Here is a 20,828-nt window from a genome sequence, read left to right as displayed (position 1 = left end):
AGCATCTTTGGAGCAAGCTCTACAACCGTGCTTTTTGCATTTTTGAAAATCTACTTTAGTTTCGGAGATATTGATCGTTAAAGTTGAGAGGGGCGTGGCCTCACAGCTAAATTGTCATTACTTCATGACCGATTAAGGAATCTTCACGAAACTTACAGGAGGTCTTCGGAGACCATCCCAGACCGTGCGTGTCAAATTTGGTGCAATTCCACCAAAAGGGGGCGCTATAGCAGCATTCAGTACCTGTACCTTCTAAATTGTTTGATTTTGAAGGGCGGCAGGAAGTGCGGATTCATTGTCATTATGGCCAGCCTTCCTTCTTGTATGACACTTGACACTTCTGAGCTGATTGCAGAAAAGAAATTGTCATTTGGCCTGTAGGGGGCGCTATTGTTTGCCTATGGGGGGCGCTACAGCAACGTATCTCCGCAACCGTAAGTCGTAGAGGCTCAGGGATGGCGGCGTTGGACTCGGGGTGGAAAAGTAGCTTTAGGAGGCCCGTGCGGAATCACCATCGCACCTTCCGTTTCCCATTTATTAGGGGTTCAAGCCCTGAAGGGGCTGAAACCCTATTGTTTTTCACCCGGTTTATTATTATTCTCGTTATTATTGTTCATCTGCCCCGACGCAAATTCCCGTGAGTTGGTAAATGGTAGAGACCTGAAACCTGGCCCAATGACAGATATTGTTGGCTGGTAGGTGCTCAAAAAAGATTTTTCGAATCGGCCTGAAGGTGGCGCTATAATCGACGGTTTTACGTTAAAGGCCATAACTTCCACGCCGTTGGTCCGATTTTCAAACTTTTTTTTTCCAGATGTTCAGGTGGACCTGCTCTACAAGTTTGCCATAAGGACCCTCAATGTCCGCCTGGAAAGTTTTTGAGATATTTGGAAAAGTTTGGAAAACACATTTTTTGCATCTCCTCCTAGACCGTTTGACCGATTTGCACTAGAATCTCCAGGAAGCATCTTTGGAGCAAGCTCTACAACCGTGCTTTTTGCATTTTTGAAAATCTACTTTAGTTTCGGAGATATTGATCGTTAAAGTTGAGAGGGGCGTGGCCTCACAGCTAAATTGTCATTACTTCATGACCGATTAAGGAATCTTCACGAAACTTACAGGAGGTCTTCGGAGACCATCCCAGACCGTGCGTGTCAAATTTGGTGCAATTCCACCAAAAGGGGGCGCTATAGCAGCATTCAGTACCTGTACCTTCTAAATTGTTTGATTTTGAAGGGCGGCAGGAAGTGCGGATTCATTGTCATTATGGCCAGCCTTCCTTCTTGTATGACACTTGACACTTCTGAGCTGATTGCAGAAAAGAAATTGTCATTTGGCCTGTAGGGGGCGCTATTGTTTGCCTATGGGGGGCGCTACAGCAACGTATCTCCGCAACCGTAAGTCGTAGAGGCTCAGGGATGGCGGCGTTGGACTCGGGGTGGAAAAGTAGCTTTAGGAGGCCCGTGCGGAATCACCATCGCACCTTCCGTTTCCCATTTATTAGGGGTTCAAGCCCTGAAGGGGCTGAAACCCTATTGTTTTTCACCCGGTTTATTATTATTCTCGTTATTATTGTTCATCTGCCCCGACGCAAATTCCCGTGAGTTGGTAAATGGTAGAGACCTGAAACCTGGCCCAATGACAGATATTGTTGGCTGGTAGGTGCTCAAAAAAGATTTTTCGAATCGGCCTGAAGGTGGCGCTATAATCGACGGTTTTACGTTAAAGGCCATAACTTCCACGCCGTTGGTCCGATTTTCAAACTTTTTTTTTCCAGATGTTCAGGTGGACCTGCTCTACAAGTTTGCCATAAGGACCCTCAATGTCCGCCTGGAAAGTTTTTGAGATATTTGGAAAAGTTTGGAAAACACATTTTTTGCATCTCCTCCTAGACCGTTTGACCGATTTGCACTAGAATCTCCAGGAAGCATCTTTGGAGCAAGCTCTACAACCGTGCTTTTTGCATTTTTGAAAATCTACTTTAGTTTCGGAGATATTGATCGTTAAAGTTGAGAGGGGCGTGGCCTCACAGCTAAATTGTCATTACTTCATGACCGATTAAGGAATCTTCACGAAACTTACAGGAGGTCTTCGGAGACCATCCCAGACCGTGCGTGTCAAATTTGGTGCAATTCCACCAAAAGGGGGCGCTATAGCAGCATTCAGTACCTGTACCTTCTAAATTGTTTGATTTTGAAGGGCGGCAGGAAGTGCGGATTCATTGTCATTATGGCCAGCCTTCCTTCTTGTATGACACTTGACACTTCTGAGCTGATTGCAGAAAAGAAATTGTCATTTGGCCTGTAGGGGGCGCTATTGTTTGCCTATGGGGGGCGCTACAGCAACGTATCTCCGCAACCGTAAGTCGTAGAGGCTCAGGGATGGCGGCGTTGGACTCGGGGTGGAAAAGTAGCTTTAGGAGGCCCGTGCGGAATCACCATCGCACCTTCCGTTTCCCATTTATTAGGGGTTCAAGCCCTGAAGGGGCTGAAACCCTATTGTTTTTCACCCGGTTTATTATTATTCTCGTTATTATTGTTCATCTGCCCCGACGCAAATTCCCGTGAGTTGGTAAATGGTAGAGACCTGAAACCTGGCCCAATGACAGATATTGTTGGCTGGTAGGTGCTCAAAAAAGATTTTTCGAATCGGCCTGAAGGTGGCGCTATAATCGACGGTTTTACGTTAAAGGCCATAACTTCCACGCCGTTGGTCCGATTTTCAAACTTTTTTTTTCCAGATGTTCAGGTGGACCTGCTCTACAAGTTTGCCATAAGGACCCTCAATGTCCGCCTGGAAAGTTTTTGAGATATTTGGAAAAGTTTGGAAAACACATTTTTTGCATCTCCTCCTAGACCGTTTGACCGATTTGCACTAGAATCTCCAGGAAGCATCTTTGGAGCAAGCTCTACAACCGTGCTTTTTGCATTTTTGAAAATCTACTTTAGTTTCGGAGATATTGATCGTTAAAGTTGAGAGGGGCGTGGCCTCACAGCTAAATTGTCATTACTTCATGACCGATTAAGGAATCTTCACGAAACTTACAGGAGGTCTTCGGAGACCATCCCAGACCGTGCGTGTCAAATTTGGTGCAATTCCACCAAAAGGGGGCGCTATAGCAGCATTCAGTACCTGTACCTTCTAAATTGTTTGATTTTGAAGGGCGGCAGGAAGTGCGGATTCATTGTCATTATGGCCAGCCTTCCTTCTTGTATGACACTTGTCACTTGTCGCACGCACGCTATTGTACAGACAACAGACACACCTATACTTGTATCACAGTGGGTATATCACTCATGGTCTCACTCTAATTTGCATACTGTATGTTTTCAGCAGCTCCAACTCTTCTCTGTTAAAAAACACATGCAAAAAGTGTACTGGAAGCAGGAATCCAGTGTGATTTGACCACATACATATAGCTTAACAGTAACTCTGAGCAGGAGTGTTGCATCTTGGGTAGAGAGAATGATGTAGACAAAAATAACACATTAAATTAGCTGTATCTCAGAAACCATACAAGGTACAGCTACGAAACTTGTTAGGGAGGTTCACAGAGGGGTCTTTTACTATCCACGGAAAAATTGCACCAATTGACAAGATGGTGGCGCTATAACAGCCTTCCTTACGTTTTGGTCCATAACTTTTGAACCGTGGGGTCTATCGTCAAACTTATTTTTTCCCTGGATTCCTTGGGTCCTCCCGCATCTACTCAACTAGGCCACGCCCCTTTCCGCCAACTAGATTTTCCGCCATTTTGAATTTTGTCCCAGACAGTTTTTTTGCGCTTCCTCCTTGAAATTTTGTCCAATCTTCACCAAACCAAAGCACACATCATGTGATGAGTGTCCTGCACAACACTTTCGTGGTTTTTGAAAAAAAACGCACCGTTGCGATATGTGTCACCCTCTGGTAAATTGAGTACAATCTCGCCAAGTCGAAATCGCGCAATTGGAGTTAGTAGTTTGATATGTGAAAAAATGCCTTTTTTTTTTTTTTTTTATAATTACACAAAGGAGAGTATGGACTATCCATCCCACATCAAATTGAGTCGTTATATAACCAGTAAATAGGTATATTTAGCGATTTAAAAAATCAAGATTTTAGTCTTGAGTCGCCTAGCTGAGGGGTTTTTTTCATTCATTTGCATGCAGCGTTTCACTGGCTTAATGTCTGCTATTGTTCCAAGTTTCGGCCAATGAGCCACATCAATAGAATTCAGCGTGTTACATGGGGGCGGGGTGCAAAGCTCTGTTTACAAGTGACAACATGGAGGGTCACTGATGAGGACAGTCTGTGTGGATTAAAACTGATGCAGGAAGTGCAACACCTCTGGCTTTTCCTCACCTAGTCCTAGGTGAGTTTAATCATGATCCCTAACTATCGTTATGTCTTGTTTCTGTTTTAGGGACTGTGCGACCATCTAGTTATGGTTGAACATGGGTTTTAGTATTGCGTTATGTGTGTATTGTTGTCGAACAGTAACGAAGAGTATTGAAGGAAAGAAGCAACCATTCCTAGACCATGTGTGTCAAATTTTGTGCAATTCGACCAAAAGGGGGCGCCATAAACGCCAGAAATGGGCGTGGCTAAACATAAAAAAGGCTAACTCCACACCTGTTTGTCCAATGATCGCGAAACTTGTCAGCTATATCAAGGAGGATGTCCTAGTCAGAATCAGAAGCTTTGTCATCTGCGCAAGGCTTGAACCCCGCCCATCGCCGCTTGCGGCTATATTATGGTTTATTTTTTCTTTTCCTCTCTGCCTCATTGCAAATTCCCGTGAGTTGGTATACTGCAGAGACATGAGATTTGGCCCACTGACAGATATGGTTGGTTCCTAGATGCTCCAGAAATATTTTGTGAATCGGCCTGATGGGGGCGCTATAATTAGGGGTTCAAATTTCAAACTTTGAAAGGCCATAACTTCCACGCCGTTGGTCCGATTTTCAAACTTTTTTTTTCCAGATGTTCAGGTGAACCTGCTCTTCAAAGTACCCCCCAGTTTCCTCAAGGTCCGCCTGGAAAGTTTTTGAGATATTTGGAAAAGTTTGGAAAACACATTTTTTGCATCTCCTCCTAGACCGTTGGACCGATTTGCACCAGAATCTCCAGGAAGCATCTTTGGAGCAAGCTCTACAACCGTGCTTTTTGCATTTTTGAAAATCTACTTTAGTTTCAGAGATATTGATCGTTAAAGTTGAGAGAGGGCGTGGCCTATCAGCTAAATTGTCATAACTTCATTACCGATGAAGGAATCTTCACGAAACTTGCAGGAGGTCTTCAGAGACCATCCCAGACCATGCGTGTCAAATTTGGTGCAATTCGACCAAAAGGGGGCGCCATAAACGCCAGAAATGGGCGTTGCTTAACATAAAAAAGGCTGTAACTCCACACCTGTTTGTCCAATGATCGCGAAACTTGTCAGATATATCAAGGAGGATGTCCTAGTCAGAATCAGAAGCTTTGTCATCTGCGCAAGGCTTGAACCCCGCCCATCGCCGCTTGCGGCTATATTTATTATTATTATTCTTGTTCATCTGCCCCGACGCAAATTCCCAAATTCCCGTGAGTTGGTAAATGGTAGAGACCTGAGATTTGGCCCAATGACAGATATTGTTGGCAGGTAGCTGCTCAAGAAAGATTTTTCGAATCGGCCTGAAGGTGGCGCTATAATCGATGGTTTTACGTTAAAGGCCATAACTTCCACGCCGTTGGTCCGATTTTCAAACTTTTTTTTTCCAGATGTTCAGGTGGACCTGCTCTACAAATTTGCCATAAGGACCCTCAATGTCCGCCTGGAAAGTTTTTGAGATATTTGGAAAAGTTTGGAAAACACATTTTTGACATCTCCTCTTAGACCGTTGGACCGATTTGCACCAGACTCGCCAGGAAGCATCTATGGAGCAAGCTCTACAATCGTGATTTTTGGATTTTTGAAAGCTACTTTAGTTTCGGAGATATTGATCGTTAAAGTTGAGAGGGGCGTGGCCTCACAGCTAAATTGTCATAACTTCATGACCGATTAAGGAATCTTCACGAAACTTGCAGGAGGTCTTCAGAGACCATCCCAGACCATGTGTGTCAAATTTTGTGCAATTCGACCAAAAGGGGGCGCCATAAACGCCAGAAATGGGCGTGGCCTAACACAAAAAAGGCCATAACTCTGCACCTGTTTGTCCAATGACCGCGAAACTTGTCAGATATATCAAGGAGGATGTCCTAGTCAGAATCAGAAGCTTTGTCATCTGCGCAAGGCTTGAACCCCGCCCATCGCCGCTTGCGGCTATATTATGGTTTATTTTTTCTTTTCCTCTCCGCCTCATTGCAAATTCCCGTGAGTTGGTATACTGCAGAGACATGAGATTTGGCCCACTGACAGATATGGTTGGTTCCTAGATACTCCAGAAATATTTTGTGAATCGGCCTGATGGGGGCGCTATAATTAGGGGTTCAAATTTCAAACTTTGAAAGGCCATAACTTCCACGCCGTTTGTCCGATTTTCAAACAACTTTTTTCCACACGTTCAGGTGATCCTGCTCTTCAAAGTACCCCCCAGTTTCCTCAAGGTCCGCCTGGAAAGTTTTTGAGATATTTGGAAAAGTTTGGAAAACACATTTTTTGCATCTCCTCCTAGACCGTTGGACCGATTTCCACTAGAATCGACAGGAAGCATCTATGGAGCAAGCTCTACAATCCTGAATTTGGAATTTTTGAAATCTACTTTAGTTTCGGAGATATTGATCGTTAAAGTTGTGAGGGGCGTGGCCTCACAGCTAAATTGTCATTACTTCATGACCGATTAAGGAATCTTCACGAAACTTGCAGGAGGTCTTCGGAGACCATCCCAGACCATGCGTGTCAAATTTGGTGCAATTCCACCAAAAGGGGGCGCTATAGCAGCATTCAGTACCTGTACCTTCTAAATTGTTTGATTTTGAAGGGCGGCAGGAAGTGCGGATTCATTGTCATTATGGCCAGCCTTCCTTCTTGTATGACACTTGACACTTGCACGCACGCTATTGTACAGACAACAGACACACCTATACTTGTATCACAGTGGGTATATCACTCATGGTCTCACTCTAATTTGCATACTGTATGTTTTCAGCAGCTCCAACTCTTCTCTGTTAAAAAACACATGCAAAAAGTGTACTGGAAGCAGGAATCCAGTGTGATTTGACCACATACATATAGCTTAACAGTAACTCTGAGCAGGAGTGTTGCATCTTGGGTAGAGAGAATGATGTAGACAAAAATAACATTAAATTAGCTGTATCTCAGAAACCATACAAGGTACAGCTACGAAACTTGTTAGGGGGGTTCACAGAGGGGTCTTTTACTATCCACGGAAAAATTGCACCAATTGACAAGATGGTGGCGCTATAACAGCCCTCCTTACCTTTTGGTCCATAACTTTTGAACCGTGGTGTCTATCGTCAAACTTATTTTTTCCCTGGATTCCTTGGGTCCTCCCGCATCTACTCAACTAGGCCACGCCCCTTTCCGCCAACTAGATTTTCCGCCATTTTGAATTTTGTCCAAAACAGTTTTTTTGCGCTTCCTCCTTGAAATTTTGTCCAATCTTCACCAAACCAAAGCACACATCATGTGATGAGTGTCCTGCACAACACTTTCGTGGTTTTTGAAAAAAAACGCACCGTTGCGATATGTGTCACCCTCTGGTAAATTGAGTACAATCTCGCCAAGTCGAAATCGCGCAATTGGAGTTAGTAGTTTGATATGTGAAAAAATGCCTTTTTCTTTTTTTTTTATAATTACACAAAGGAGAGTATGGACTATCCATCCCACATCAAATTGAGTCGTTTTATAACCAGTAAATAGGTATATTTAGCGATTTAAAAAAATCAATATTTTAGTCTTGAGTTGCCTAGCTGAGGGGGGTTTTTCATTCATTTGCATGCAGCGTTTCACTGGCTTAATGTCTGCTATTGTTCCGAGTTTCGGCCAATGAGCCACATCAATAGAATTCAGTCTGTTACATGGGGGCGGGGTGCAAAGCTCTGTTTACAAGTGACAACATGAAGGGTCACTGATGAGGACAGTCTGTGTGGATTAAAACTGATGCAGGAAGTGCAACACCTCTGGCTTTTCCTCACCTAGTCCTAGGTGAGTTTAATCATGATCCCTAACTATCGTTATGTCTTGTTTCTGTTTTAGGGACTGTGCGACCATCTAGTTATGGTTGAACGTGGGTTTTAGTATCGCGTTATGTGTGTATTGTTGTCGAACAGTAACGAAGAGTATTGAAGGAAAGAAGCGACCATTCCTAGACCATGTGTGGCAAATTTTGTGCAATTCGACCAAAAGAGGGCGCCATAAATGCCAGAAATGGGCGTGGCTTAACATAAAAAAGGCTGTAACTCCACACCTGTTTGTCCAATGATCGCGAAACTTGTCAGATATATCAAGGAGGATGTCCTAGTCAGAATCAGAAGCTTTGTCATCTGCGCAAGGCTTGAACCCCGCCCATCGCCGCTTGCGGCTATATTTAGGGGTTCAAGCCCTGAAGGGGCTGAAACCCTATTGTTTTTCACCCGGTTTATTATTATTCTTGTTGTTCATCTGCCCCAACGCAAATTCCCGTGAGTTGGTAAATGGTAGAGACCTGACATTTGGCCCAATGACAGATATTGTTGGCAGGTAGGTGCTCAAAAAAGATTTTTCGAATCGGCCTGAAGGTGGCGCTATAATCGACGGTTTTACGTTGAAGGCCATAACTTCCACGCCGTTGGTCCGATTTTCAAACTTTTTTTTTCCAGATGTTCAGGTGGACCTGCTCTACAAATTTGCCATAAGGACCCTCAATGTCCGCCTGGAAAGTTTTTGAGATATTTGGAAAAGTTTGGAAAACACATTTTTTGCATCTCCTCCTAGACCGTTGGACCGATTTGCACCAGACTCGCCAGGAAGCATCTATGGAGCAAGCTCTACAATCGTGATTGGTGGATTTTTGAAAGCTACTTTAGTTTCGGAGATATTGATCGTTAAAGTTGAGAGGGGCGTGGCCTCACAGCTAAATTGTCATAACTTCATGACCGATTAAGGAATCTTCACGAAACTTGCAGGAGGTCTTCGGAGACCATCCCAGACCATGCGTGTCAAATTTGGTGCAATTCCACCAAAAGGGGGCGCCATAAACGCCAGAAATGGGCGTGGCTTAACATAAAAAAGGCTGTAACTCCACACCTGTTTGTCCAATGATCGCAAAACTTGTCAGATATATCAAGGAGGATGTCCTAGTCAGAATCAGAAGGTTTGTCATCTGCGCAAGGCTTGAACCCCGCCCATCGCCGCTTGCGGCTATATTTAGGGGTTCGAGCCCCGAAGGGGCTGAAACCCTATTGTTTTTGTGCTGGTTTATTATTAGGGGTTCAAGCCCCGAAGGGGCTGAAACCCTATTGTTTTTGTGCTGGTTTATTATTATTATTATTATTCTTGTTCATCTGCCCCAACGCAAATTCCCGTGAGTTGGTAAATGGTAGAGACCTGACATTTGGCCAAATGACAGATATTGTTGGCAGGTAGGTGCTCAAAAAAGATTTTTCGAATCGGCCTGAAGGTGGCGCTATAATCGACGGTTTTACGTTAAAGGCCATAACTTCCACGCCGTTGGTCCGATTTTCAAACTTTTTTTTTCCAGATGTTCAGGTGGACCTGCTCTACAAATTTGCCTTAAGGACCCTCAATGTCCGCCTGGAAAGTTTTTGAGATATTTGGAAAAGTTTGGAAAACACATTTTTTGCATCTCCTCCTAGACCGTTGGACCGATTTCCACTAGACTCGCCAGGAAGCATCTATGGAGCAAGCTCTACAATCGTGATTGGTGGATTTTTGAAAGCTACTTTAGTTTTGGAGATATTGATCGTTAAAGTTGAGAGGGGCGTGGCCTCACAGCTAAATTGTCATAACTTCATGACCGATTAAGGAATCTTCACGAAACTTGCAGGAGGTCTTCGGAGACCATCCCAGACCATGTGTGTCAAATTTGGTGCAATTCCACCAAAAGGGGGCGCCATAAACGCCAGAAATGGGCGTGGCTTAACATAAAAAAGGCTGTAACTCCACACCTGTTTGTCCAATGATCGCAAAACTTGGCAGATATATCAAGGAGGATGTCCTAGTCAGAATCAGAAGCTTTGTCATCTGCGCAAGGCTTGAACCCCGCCCATCGCCGCTTGCGGCTATATTATGGTTTATTTTTTCTTTTCCTCTCTGCCTCATTGCAAATTCCCGTGAGTTGGTATACTGCAGAGACATGAGATTTGGCCCACTGACAGATATGGTTGGTTTCTAGATGCTCCAGAAATATTTTGTCAATCGGCCTGATGGGGGCGCTATAATTAGGGGTTCAAATTTCAAACTTTGAAAGGCCATAACTTCCACGCCGTTGGTCCGATTTTCAAACTTTTTTTTTCCAGATGTTCAGGTGAACCTGCTCTTCAAAGTACCCCCCAGTTTCCTCAAGGTCCGCCTGGAAAGTTTTTGAGATATTTGGAAAAGTTTGGAAAACACATTTTTTGCATCTCCTCCTAGACCGTTGGACCGATTTGCACCAACATCGCCAGGAAGCATCTATGGAGCAAGCTCTACAATCGTGATTTTTGGATTTTTGAAATCTACTTTAGTTTCGGAGATATTGATCGTTAAAGTTGTGAGAGGGCGTGGCCTCACAGCTAAATTGTCATAACTTCATGACCGATTAAGGAATCTTCACGAAACTTGCAGGAGGTCTTCGGAGACCATCCTAGACCATGTGTGTCAAATTTTGTGCAATTCGACCAAAAGGGGGCGCCATAAACGCCAGAAATGGGCGTGGCTTAACATAAAAAAGGCTGTAACTCCACACCTGTTTGTCCAATGATCGCGAAACTTGTCAGATATATCAAGGAGGATGTCCTAGTCAGAATCAGAAGCTTTGTCATCTGCGCAAGGCTTGAACCCCGCCCATCGCCGCTTGCGGCTATATTTAGGGGTTCAAGCCCCGAAGGGGCTGAAACCCTATTGTTTTTGTGCTGGTTTATTATTATTATTATTATTCTTGTTCATCTGCCCCAACGCAAATTCCCGTGAGTTGGTAAATGGTAGAGACCTGACATTTGGCCAAATGACAGATATTGTTGGCAGGTAGGTGCTCAAAAAAGATTTTTCGAATCGGCCTGAAGGTGGCGCTATAATCGACGGTTTTACGTTAAAGGCCATAACTTCCACGCCGTTGGTCCGATTTTCAAACTTTTTTTTTCCAGATGTTCAGGTGGACCTGCTCTACAAATTTGCCTTAAGGACCCTCAATGTCCGCCTGGAAAGTTTTTGAGATATTTGGAAAAGTTTGGAAAACACATTTTTTGCATCTCCTCCTAGACCGTTGGACCGATTTCCACTAGACTCGCCAGGAAGCATCTATGGAGCAAGCTCTACAATCGTGATTGGTGGATTTTTGAAAGCTACTTTAGTTTTGGAGATATTGATCGTTAAAGTTGAGAGGGGCGTGGCCTCACAGCTAAATTGTCATAACTTCATGACCGATTAAGGAATCTTCACGAAACTTGCAGGAGGTCTTCGGAGACCATCCCAGACCATGTGTGTCAAATTTGGTGCAATTCCACCAAAAGGGGGCGCCATAAACGCCAGAAATGGGCGTGGCTTAACATAAAAAAGGCTGTAACTCCACACCTGTTTGTCCAATGATCGCAAAACTTGGCAGATATATCAAGGAGGATGTCCTAGTCAGAATCAGAAGCTTTGTCATCTGCGCAAGGCTTGAACCCCGCCCATCGCCGCTTGCGGCTATATTATGGTTTATTTTTTCTTTTCCTCTCTGCCTCATTGCAAATTCCCGTGAGTTGGTATACTGCAGAGACATGAGATTTGGCCCACTGACAGATATGGTTGGTTTCTAGATGCTCCAGAAATATTTTGTCAATCGGCCTGATGGGGGCGCTATAATTAGGGGTTCAAATTTCAAACTTTGAAAGGCCATAACTTCCACGCCGTTGGTCCGATTTTCAAACTTTTTTTTTCCAGATGTTCAGGTGAACCTGCTCTTCAAAGTACCCCCCAGTTTCCTCAAGGTCCGCCTGGAAAGTTTTTGAGATATTTGGAAAAGTTTGGAAAACACATTTTTTGCATCTCCTCCTAGACCGTTGGACCGATTTGCACCAACATCGCCAGGAAGCATCTATGGAGCAAGCTCTACAATCGTGATTTTTGGATTTTTGAAATCTACTTTAGTTTCAGAGATATTGATCGTTAAAGTTGTGAGAGGGCGTGGCCTCACAGCTAAATTGTCATAACTTCATGACCGATTAAGGAATCTTCACGAAACTTGCAGGAGGTCTTCGGAGACCATCCTAGACCATGTGTGTCAAATTTTGTGCAATTCGACCAAAAGGGGGCGCCATAAACGCCAGAAATGGGCGTGGCTTAACATAAAAAAGGCTGTAACTCCACACCTGTTTGTCCAATGATCGCGAAACTTGTCAGATATATCAAGGAGGATGTCCTAGTCAGAATCAGAAGCTTTGTCATCTGCGCAAGGCTTGAACCCCGCCCATCGCCGCTTGCGGCTATATTTATTATTATTCTTCTTCTTGTTCATCTGCCCCAACGCAAATTCCCGTGAGTTGGTAAATGGTAGAGACCTGACATTTGGCCAAATGACAGATATTGTTGGCAGGTAGGTGCTCAAAAAAGATTTTTCGAATCGGCCTGAAGGTGGCGCTATAATCGACGGTTTTACGTTAAAGGCCATAACTTCCACGCCGTTGGTCCGATTTTCAAACTTTTTTTTTCCAGATGTTCAGGTGGACCTGCTCTACAAATTTGCCATAAGGACCCTCAATGTCCGCCTGGAAAGTTTTTGAGATATTTGGAAAAGTTTGGAAAACACATTTTTTGCATCTCCTCCTAGACCGTTTGACCGATTTGCACTAGAATCTCCAGGAAGCATCTTTGGAGCAAGCTCTACAATCGTGATTGGTGGATTTTTGAAATCTACTTTAGTTTCGGAGATATTGATCGTTAAAGTTGTGAGAGGGCGTGGCCTCCAGCTAAATTGTCCTCACTTCATGACCGATTAAGGAATCTTCACGAAACTTGCAGGAGGTCTTCGGAGACCATCCTAGACCATGTGTGTAAAATTTTGTGCAATTCGACCAAAAGGGGGCGCCATAAACGCCAGAAATGGGCGTGGCTTAACATAAAAAAGGCTGTAACTCCACACCTGTTTGTCCAATGATCGCAAAACTTGTCAGATATATCAAGGAGGATGTCCTAGTCAGAATCAAAAGGTTTGTCATCTGTGCAAGGCTTGAACCCCGCCCATCGCCGCTTGCGGCTATATTTATTCTTGTTCTTCTTCTTCTTGTTCATCTGCCCTGACGCAAATTCCCGTGAGTTGGTAAATGGCAGAGACCTGACATTTGGCCCAATGACAGATATTGTTGGCTGGTAGGTGCTCAAAAAATATTTTTCGAATCGGCCTGAAGGTGGCGCTATAATCGATGGTTTTACGTTAAAGGCCTTAACTTCCACGCCGTTGGTCCGATTTTCAAACTTTTTTTTTCCAGATGTTCAGGTGGACCTGCTCTACAAATTTGCCATAAGGACCCTCAATGTCCGCCTGGAAAGTTTTTGAGATATTTGGAAAAGTTTGGAAAACACATATTTTGCATCTCCTCCTAGACCGTTGGACCGATTTGCACCAGACTCGCAAGGAAGCATCTATGGAGCAAGCTCTACAATCGTGATTGGTGGATTTTTGAAAGCTACTTTAGTTTCGGAGATATTGATCGTTAAAGTTGAGAGGGGCGTGGCCTCACAGCTAAATTGTCATAACTTCATGACCGATTAAGGAATCTTCACGAAACTTGCAGGAGGTCTTTGGAGACCATCCTAGACCATGTGTGTCAAATTTTGTGCAATTCGACCAAAAGGGGGCGCCATAAACGCCAGAAATGGGCGTGGCTTAACATAAAAAAGGATGTAACTCCACACCTGTTTGTCCAATGATCGCGAAACTTGTCAGCTGTATCAAGGAGGATGTCCTAGTCAGAATCAGAAGCTTTGTCATCTGCGCAAGGCTTGAACCCCGCCCATCGCCGCTTGCGGCTATATTTATTCTTGTTGTCGTTGTTCATCTGCCCCGACGCAAATTCCCATGAGTTGGTAAATGGTAGAGACCTGAAATTTGGCCCAATGACAGATATTGTTGGCTGGTAGCTGCTCAAGAAAGAATTTTCGAATCGGCTTCAAGGTGGCGCTATAATCCACGGTTTTACGTTAAAGGCCATAACCTCCACGCCGTTGGTCCGATTTTCAAACTTTTTTTTCCCCAGATGTTCAGGTGAACCTGCTCTACAAATTTGCCTCAAGGACCCTCAATGTCCGCCTGGAAAGTTTTTGAGATATTTGGAAAAGTTTGGAAAGCACATTTTTGACATCTCCTCCTAGACCGTTGGACCGATTTGCACCAAAATCGCCAGGAAGCATCTATGGAGCAAGCTCTACAATCGTGATTGGTGGATTTTTGAAATCTACTTTAGTTTCGGAGATATTGATCGTTAAAGTTGTGAGAGGGCGTGGCCTCAGCTAAATTGTCATAACTTCATGACCGATTAAGGAATCTTCACGAAACTTGCTGGAGATCTTCGGAGACCATCCCAGACCATGTGTGTCAAATTTCGTGCAATTCGCCCAAAAGGGGGCGCCATAAACGCCAGAAATGGGCGTGGCCTAACACAAAAAAGGCCGTAACTCTGCACCTGTTTGTCCAATGGTCGCGAAACTTGGCAGATATGTCAGGGAGGATGTCCTAGTCAAGATCAGTAGTTTTGTCATCATTGGTGAAATTGGGCGGGGTCTATGGTGTAAGCATGTAATAGCTGTAAATCAAGTCCATTCGCATAATCGGTTTCGAACTTCTCAGCCTGATCTGGAATGGCATTTCTAACATGCTATTTTGCAAATTGAGCAAAAGAGGGCGCTGCAGACCCTAAAAGTGGGCTTGGCCTAGCACAAAATATGCCATAACTTCACACCTATTTGTAACTCCTACGCCATTTCTCCTATTTTCAAGAAACTTTTTTCCACATGTTCACCTGAATGTGCTCTACAAATTTGCCTCAAGGACTATTAGGTGTGCAATTTACGGAATGCTTGAACCCCGCCCATCGCCGCTTGCGGCTATATTTTTCCACTGTTGTTGTAAGACTTTTTCTTTCTTTTTTTCAGAACTTTATGACATATTATTACAATACAGCAATCCTGGTGTTGACAGTAATAGAAGATGCCAAATCATTCAAAACAATAAGCATTTTGCTTTTAGGAGCATTGTGCCAGCGTGCTAGCCTGGGTAAACCCATCCCCCACGTGACCTGCTCTCAGACCTGTTCTCAGTCACTAGAGCAGGTCACGTGGGGGCTGGGTTTACCTAGGCTACCAGCGTGCAGCACTGTTCCAAAACGTGTGACGTTGCCTGGGAAACGCACATCCCATAATACAACTGTTCGCATCGCATCCCATAATAGTATGATGATACTTGGGATGCCATTGCGAACATAGATGCGAACAGGTTAGCTAAAAGTTTAGCGTCACCAGCGAGGGCCCCCAACGTTGCGGTCGAGGTACGTTTCGAAATCCCTCCAGGCCTAAACATTTTTCTACGGGAAACATTGGAGGGTGAGGTAAAATGGAGTTGTGCGGTGGTCCAGGATGCTGGATTACACCGTTAAGCCTTCTTCAGGTGTCGTGGGCCTAACTTAAAGACCCCCTCAATTCAAAAATCAGTTTTTCTTCTTGTTCCTTCAGTTGGATGTCTGAGCTTCTCTGTGCAGGATGATGTCTGTTCAGAGTTTCACACTCAGAGGCTGTTTCCAAAATCTGCTGATAGTGGAAAGTTTCTCTGAGCTCACTGAAAACGCCATTTTCAACTAGCATGATTAGTGACATCACGAATCTTGGAGCCAATCACTGTCCAGTATTCAGCAGTCAAAGCCCCAACACATCCTCACTCCCAACTCCTCATGTACTCCAGATCGGTCACGAACCATTCTTGTCTTCACTTTGTCACGAGTTGGGAGTGAGAATGTCTTGAAAGCCCTCCTGTCACATCTCAGGAGGAGCGCCATCATATCATGGAGTCATACGCCAAACTTCATTTGTTTATTGTATCATTAAAGTTTATTGAACCTTCTTACTACTGTAGTCTCTCATGATTGAAACAGTTCAATACAAATAACGCGTATTGTTACACCCCTACTGGTGCATAAACAGACATCGATTGTCTAATAAAGGTTTTGAATTCAATTTAATTCCCTGCCAAACTGCCGTTAACTAAACAAAGAAGAATTGAATTGCCTCACCAGACTAGGCACATTTCATTCTGTTCAGAAATCAAACAGTCACAGACTCACAGTTAAGCAATAAAAGCAAAACTGTACCAGTTCTGTTAACAATTTATTGTCGTCTCGTCTTTCCACCAAATAATATTAAAGTATCGATAGTGGTATCAATAAGGACTCGGATCGTTAGTTTGATCCCATCTCTACTCTTAAAGGATGGGTTTTCCGTGGGGAATATGAATATATATTAAATCTCACGCCCCTAAGGTTTTCGAATCCGTTGAAATTTTTGAAATTGGATATTCACTGCCATGCCTATCAAGCATCTATCACATTATTTCCATGTCGCTCTGACGCAAAACGCGTCAGAGCGACACCCCCCGCCTTGCGGAAGTCGTGCACCTATGAACTACAACTGTTGTTGGCCATGGTCCCGCCTCTAGAGGTCCTCCACGCCCCTTCAGAGGCCTTGACAAAAACAAAAAGGCATCCATCTTTTTCAACCGCCTAGCCTGCTGTAGCTAATATTAGCTTCCCATAGTTCCTTGCAAAGAGACCATATCTCGGGAACGGAAGCACTAATAGACACGGGACTGGCGGCATTGGAAAGATCGTCAAATTTTACATCTAGTAGTAGGTGGGTTGAAGTAACGAAATCAACGCTGAGCAATGTACCCGTTTTTACACATTTTTACAGAAAATAGTTACAACATCAGATGCGCGTAACTCCTACGAAAATGCCTTAAAATGCATGAATTTTTTTTTATGAAGACATCTCCCGACATATATACTACCGTTTACATTTGGTGCAATTTGGAGGCAATTTTATTTTCGATTCATTTCTTCTTCTTTGTATCTTTTATTGTCGAAGCCTTCTTCTTCTTCTTCTTTGAGTTTTATGGCGGTTGGCAAACATATATGTGCATTACCGCCACCTACTGGAGTTTGATATCAGCCAAATGCCTGAGGGGTGGGCATGAAAACGAAGGCCACGCGAGCCCAGTGCATTGTGGGAAATGTAGTATTTCGAGTCCCCGCACCTCCCCCACACCACCCCCCCCCCCCCCCCCCCCCCCCCCCACACACACACAGAGTGGATTTCGGTTGATATCTCTGTGAGTAAACCACCAATTTCAAAAATTTCAACGGATTCGAAAACCTTAGGGGCGTGAGATTTAATATATATTCATATTCCCCACGGAAAACCCATCCTTTAAACCAACTCCTTCTGATGTGGCTGTCTTCACAGGGCCTTTCTGGACTGTCTGACCAACCCTCTACAAGAACAGATGGAGGAGTGGAAGAGAGGAGTTAACACTTTGGACAAGGACCATGCTAAAGGTACAGTAAGACACACACACACACATACACCCCCATTATTCATCTTATTCTTTGTCCATATAAGGACGCTTCTGCATGACGTCATTTTGTAATCGTCTTTCCGTTTTAGACACGGAAGTAGATTACGCCTACCGTAGTCATTTTTAGACTTGCCAAAAAGCTGTTTTCAAGCAACAACAAAAAACTGTTTTAAAGTTTTAATATTTTTTCGGGTGAGAACGTAACATACTGTGACCAGTTTATCAGAATAACGCCTATTTGGAAATATTTAACGAGCAGCGAGGACTGGGAGCGCTGGCTGTGCTGACCGGTCGGACTAGCTATCTGTCAAACCCTACTGTAGGCTACTGGCAGTGAGAAAACACTGTCGACGTGCTTTTGTAACTAACGTTAAATGCCGACCGGGTACAGCCATCGGCTACTCGCAGCAGTAACGTTATGAACATGTAGCTGAAGTCGGCCGCAGTGTAGCTTCTGAATGTTGCCAAACTTCACTCATAGTGACGTTTTGTTTTGAAATGGGCCGCCAACTAGCGCTGAACAGGAACAACAAATACAATTGCATCTAACGCGTAAGAGAGAAAAAGTGGGCGTGGTGAATAAGGTGATGTAATTTAATAATATAACATCAAGTTTCTCCTGTAGGGGCATTAACACATCATTATTATTATGCCTACGCTTATCGTGATGGCCCACTGGCAGATGTAAACATAAATAAAATGCTTTTCAAAATGTACACATTCACTGGGCAAAATAAGAAAATGACTTGGGTTATATAAAACATGCCATATTTTTTATGCCTCCGCCGGCGATAGCCAGGCCGGAGGCATTATGGATCCGGGTTGTCCGTCCGTACGTCTGTACGTCCGTACGTCCGTCGTACGATGTTTGTTAACGCGATATCTGAGGAACGCCTGGACGGAATTTCATCAAATTTGCCTCAAACATCGACTTAGACTCAAGGATGATCTGATTAGATTTTGGTGGTCAAAGGTCAAGGTCACTGTGACCTCTCGAACGCCATTTTCAAGCTTGTTAACGCGATATCTCAGGAATGCCTTGACGGAATTTAATCAAACTTGTCTCAAACATCGACTTGGACTCAAGGATGAACTGATTACATTTTGGTGGTCAAAGGTCAAAGGTCAAGGTCACTGTGACCTCTCAAACGCCATTTTCAAGCTTGTTAACGCGATATCTCAGGAATGCCTTGACGGAATTTAATCACACTTGTCTCAAACATCGACTTGGACTCAAGGATGAACTGATTAGATTTTGGTGGTCAAAGGTCAAGGTCACTGTGACCTCTCAAACACCATTTTCCAGCTTGTTAACACATTGAGTGCCAAGGACGTCTCTGGACGTCCTAAAAAAATGTAACGAGGAGTGCCAAGGACGTCTGTGGACGTCCTAAAATCATAATTCATATTATTCCATAATTCTGCTGTTTAAGGTCGTACCTAGCCAGTGAGCATGAATCCCTTCAAGGGATCACACGGCGCCACCTTAAACATCGACAGGGAAGCTGCGCCACCCACCTCAGATCCTTTACTTTGTGCATGAGACAGCAGGGAAAGACGTGATCAAAGAGGAAACCGATGCATGCTTCAGCCAGAGCCGTAAAGATTGCTCTGTCTGCAGCGGAGAGTGGGCTCGGCTGCATCCGCGCTCACAACTGAGCTCTTATGCTTCTATCTATCTCCACACGCTTCCCTGCCAGAAAGCCAGCATCCGAAGCCGAACGGCCAAGCCTTTTCGTTCAGTCGCGTTTTGCATTTCCTTGATGTGCGCTGGGATCCGTCCGGGGCAAAAACGGAGTCGAGAAAACAAACTCTGTGCGTGTGGGGAGGAGCCCACAGCTCAGAGGTGGAGAAGGGGGGGGGGGGGGGGGGGGGGAGAGGGGGGGGGGGGGGGCACGCAGGCTGCACAGAAACCACACCACGCCACCACATCAGAAAACACCAGCCAGAGTCAGTGAATGTGCTCGAAATTAGAGTGCAAAAGGTATTCATAAAAGTGACTATATCTTGGAAAGTAAAAAAAAAACGACAGAAAACCCTTGAAAGTGCACTTTTTTCAGAGGCTGTCATTTCATAATGGAACTGTCTAGAAACAAAATTTCTTCTTTGGAAGAAGCAGGAGTGTTCAATGTTTCATTAAAGTCCAGTCCCGTCAATATAGCCCTAATAGAAAAAATTCTATAGCTGTTTTCAACTGAATGGAAGTGAATCTGGCACAGGCTGCAGACAATTTTACTGAAGCGCTGTGGCACTCAATGTGTTAACGCGATATCTCATGAATACCTTGACGGAATTTCATCAAATTTGCCTCAAACATCTACTTAGACTCAAGGATGAACTGATTACATTTTGGTGGTCAAAGGTCAAGGTCACTATGACCTCTCGAACGCCATTTTCAAGCTTGTTAACGTGATATCTCAGGAATGCCTTGACGGAATTTAATCAAACTTGTCTCAAACATCGACTTGGACTCAAGGATGAACTGATTAGATTTGGCTGGTCAAAGGTCAAAGGTCATGGTCACTGTGACCTCTCAAACGCCATTTTCCAGCTTGTTAACGCGATATCTCACGAATGCCTTGACGGAATTTCATCTAATTTGCCTCAAACATCGCCTTAGACTCAAGGATGATCTGATTAGATTTTGGTGGTCAAAGGTCAAAGGTCAAGGTGAGCTCTCGAACGCCATTTTCAAACTTGTTAACGCGATATCTCAGGAATGCCTTGACGGAATTTAATCAAACTTGTCTCAAACACCGACTTGGACTCAAGGATGAACTGATTACATTTTGGTGGTGAAAGTTCAAGGTCACTGGGACCTCTCACACACCCAATTTCCAAGCTCTGTAACGCAACATCACAGGAGCGCCTTGACGGAATCTCTTCCAATTTGCCTCAAATGGCGATTTGGACTCCAGAATGAACTAATTGCGGAGGCATAAGTCCGCGTTGCGGTCGTTCTACTTTATTTATATAACATTTTCTTTCAAACCAAACTGGTAAGATTCATCCTACTTAAACAGGCTTGGATGATGCTCTCCCTGAGACAATCCTGACAATAATAATGGTAATAATAATCATAATAATAATAATTCATTTAACTTATAA

At 44.1% G+C, this 20,828-nt stretch overlaps 1 protein-coding gene across 3 annotated transcripts in view; it reads left to right on the top strand.

The window, feature by feature from the left end:
• LOC310786345 (protein MTSS 1-like) overlaps positions 1–20,828 on the top strand; it is a 247,430-nt gene that overhangs the window by 155,162 nt on the left and 71,440 nt on the right. For all 3 annotated transcript variants that reach the window (XM_083647541.1, XM_083647540.1, XM_083647539.1), the window contains exon 5: positions 17,609–17,700. In XM_083647541.1, the coding sequence (XP_083503667.1) occupies positions 17,609–17,700 (92 nt within the window). The remainder of the gene's footprint in view (positions 1–17,608; positions 17,701–20,828) is intronic.

This window comes from Poromitra crassiceps, assembly GCF_964638095.1.
Source record: "Poromitra crassiceps genome assembly, chromosome: 1".
Taxonomy (NCBI): domain Eukaryota; kingdom Metazoa; phylum Chordata; class Actinopteri; order Beryciformes; family Melamphaidae; genus Poromitra; species Poromitra crassiceps.
This window is presented reverse-complemented; position numbering and strand designations above follow the sequence as displayed.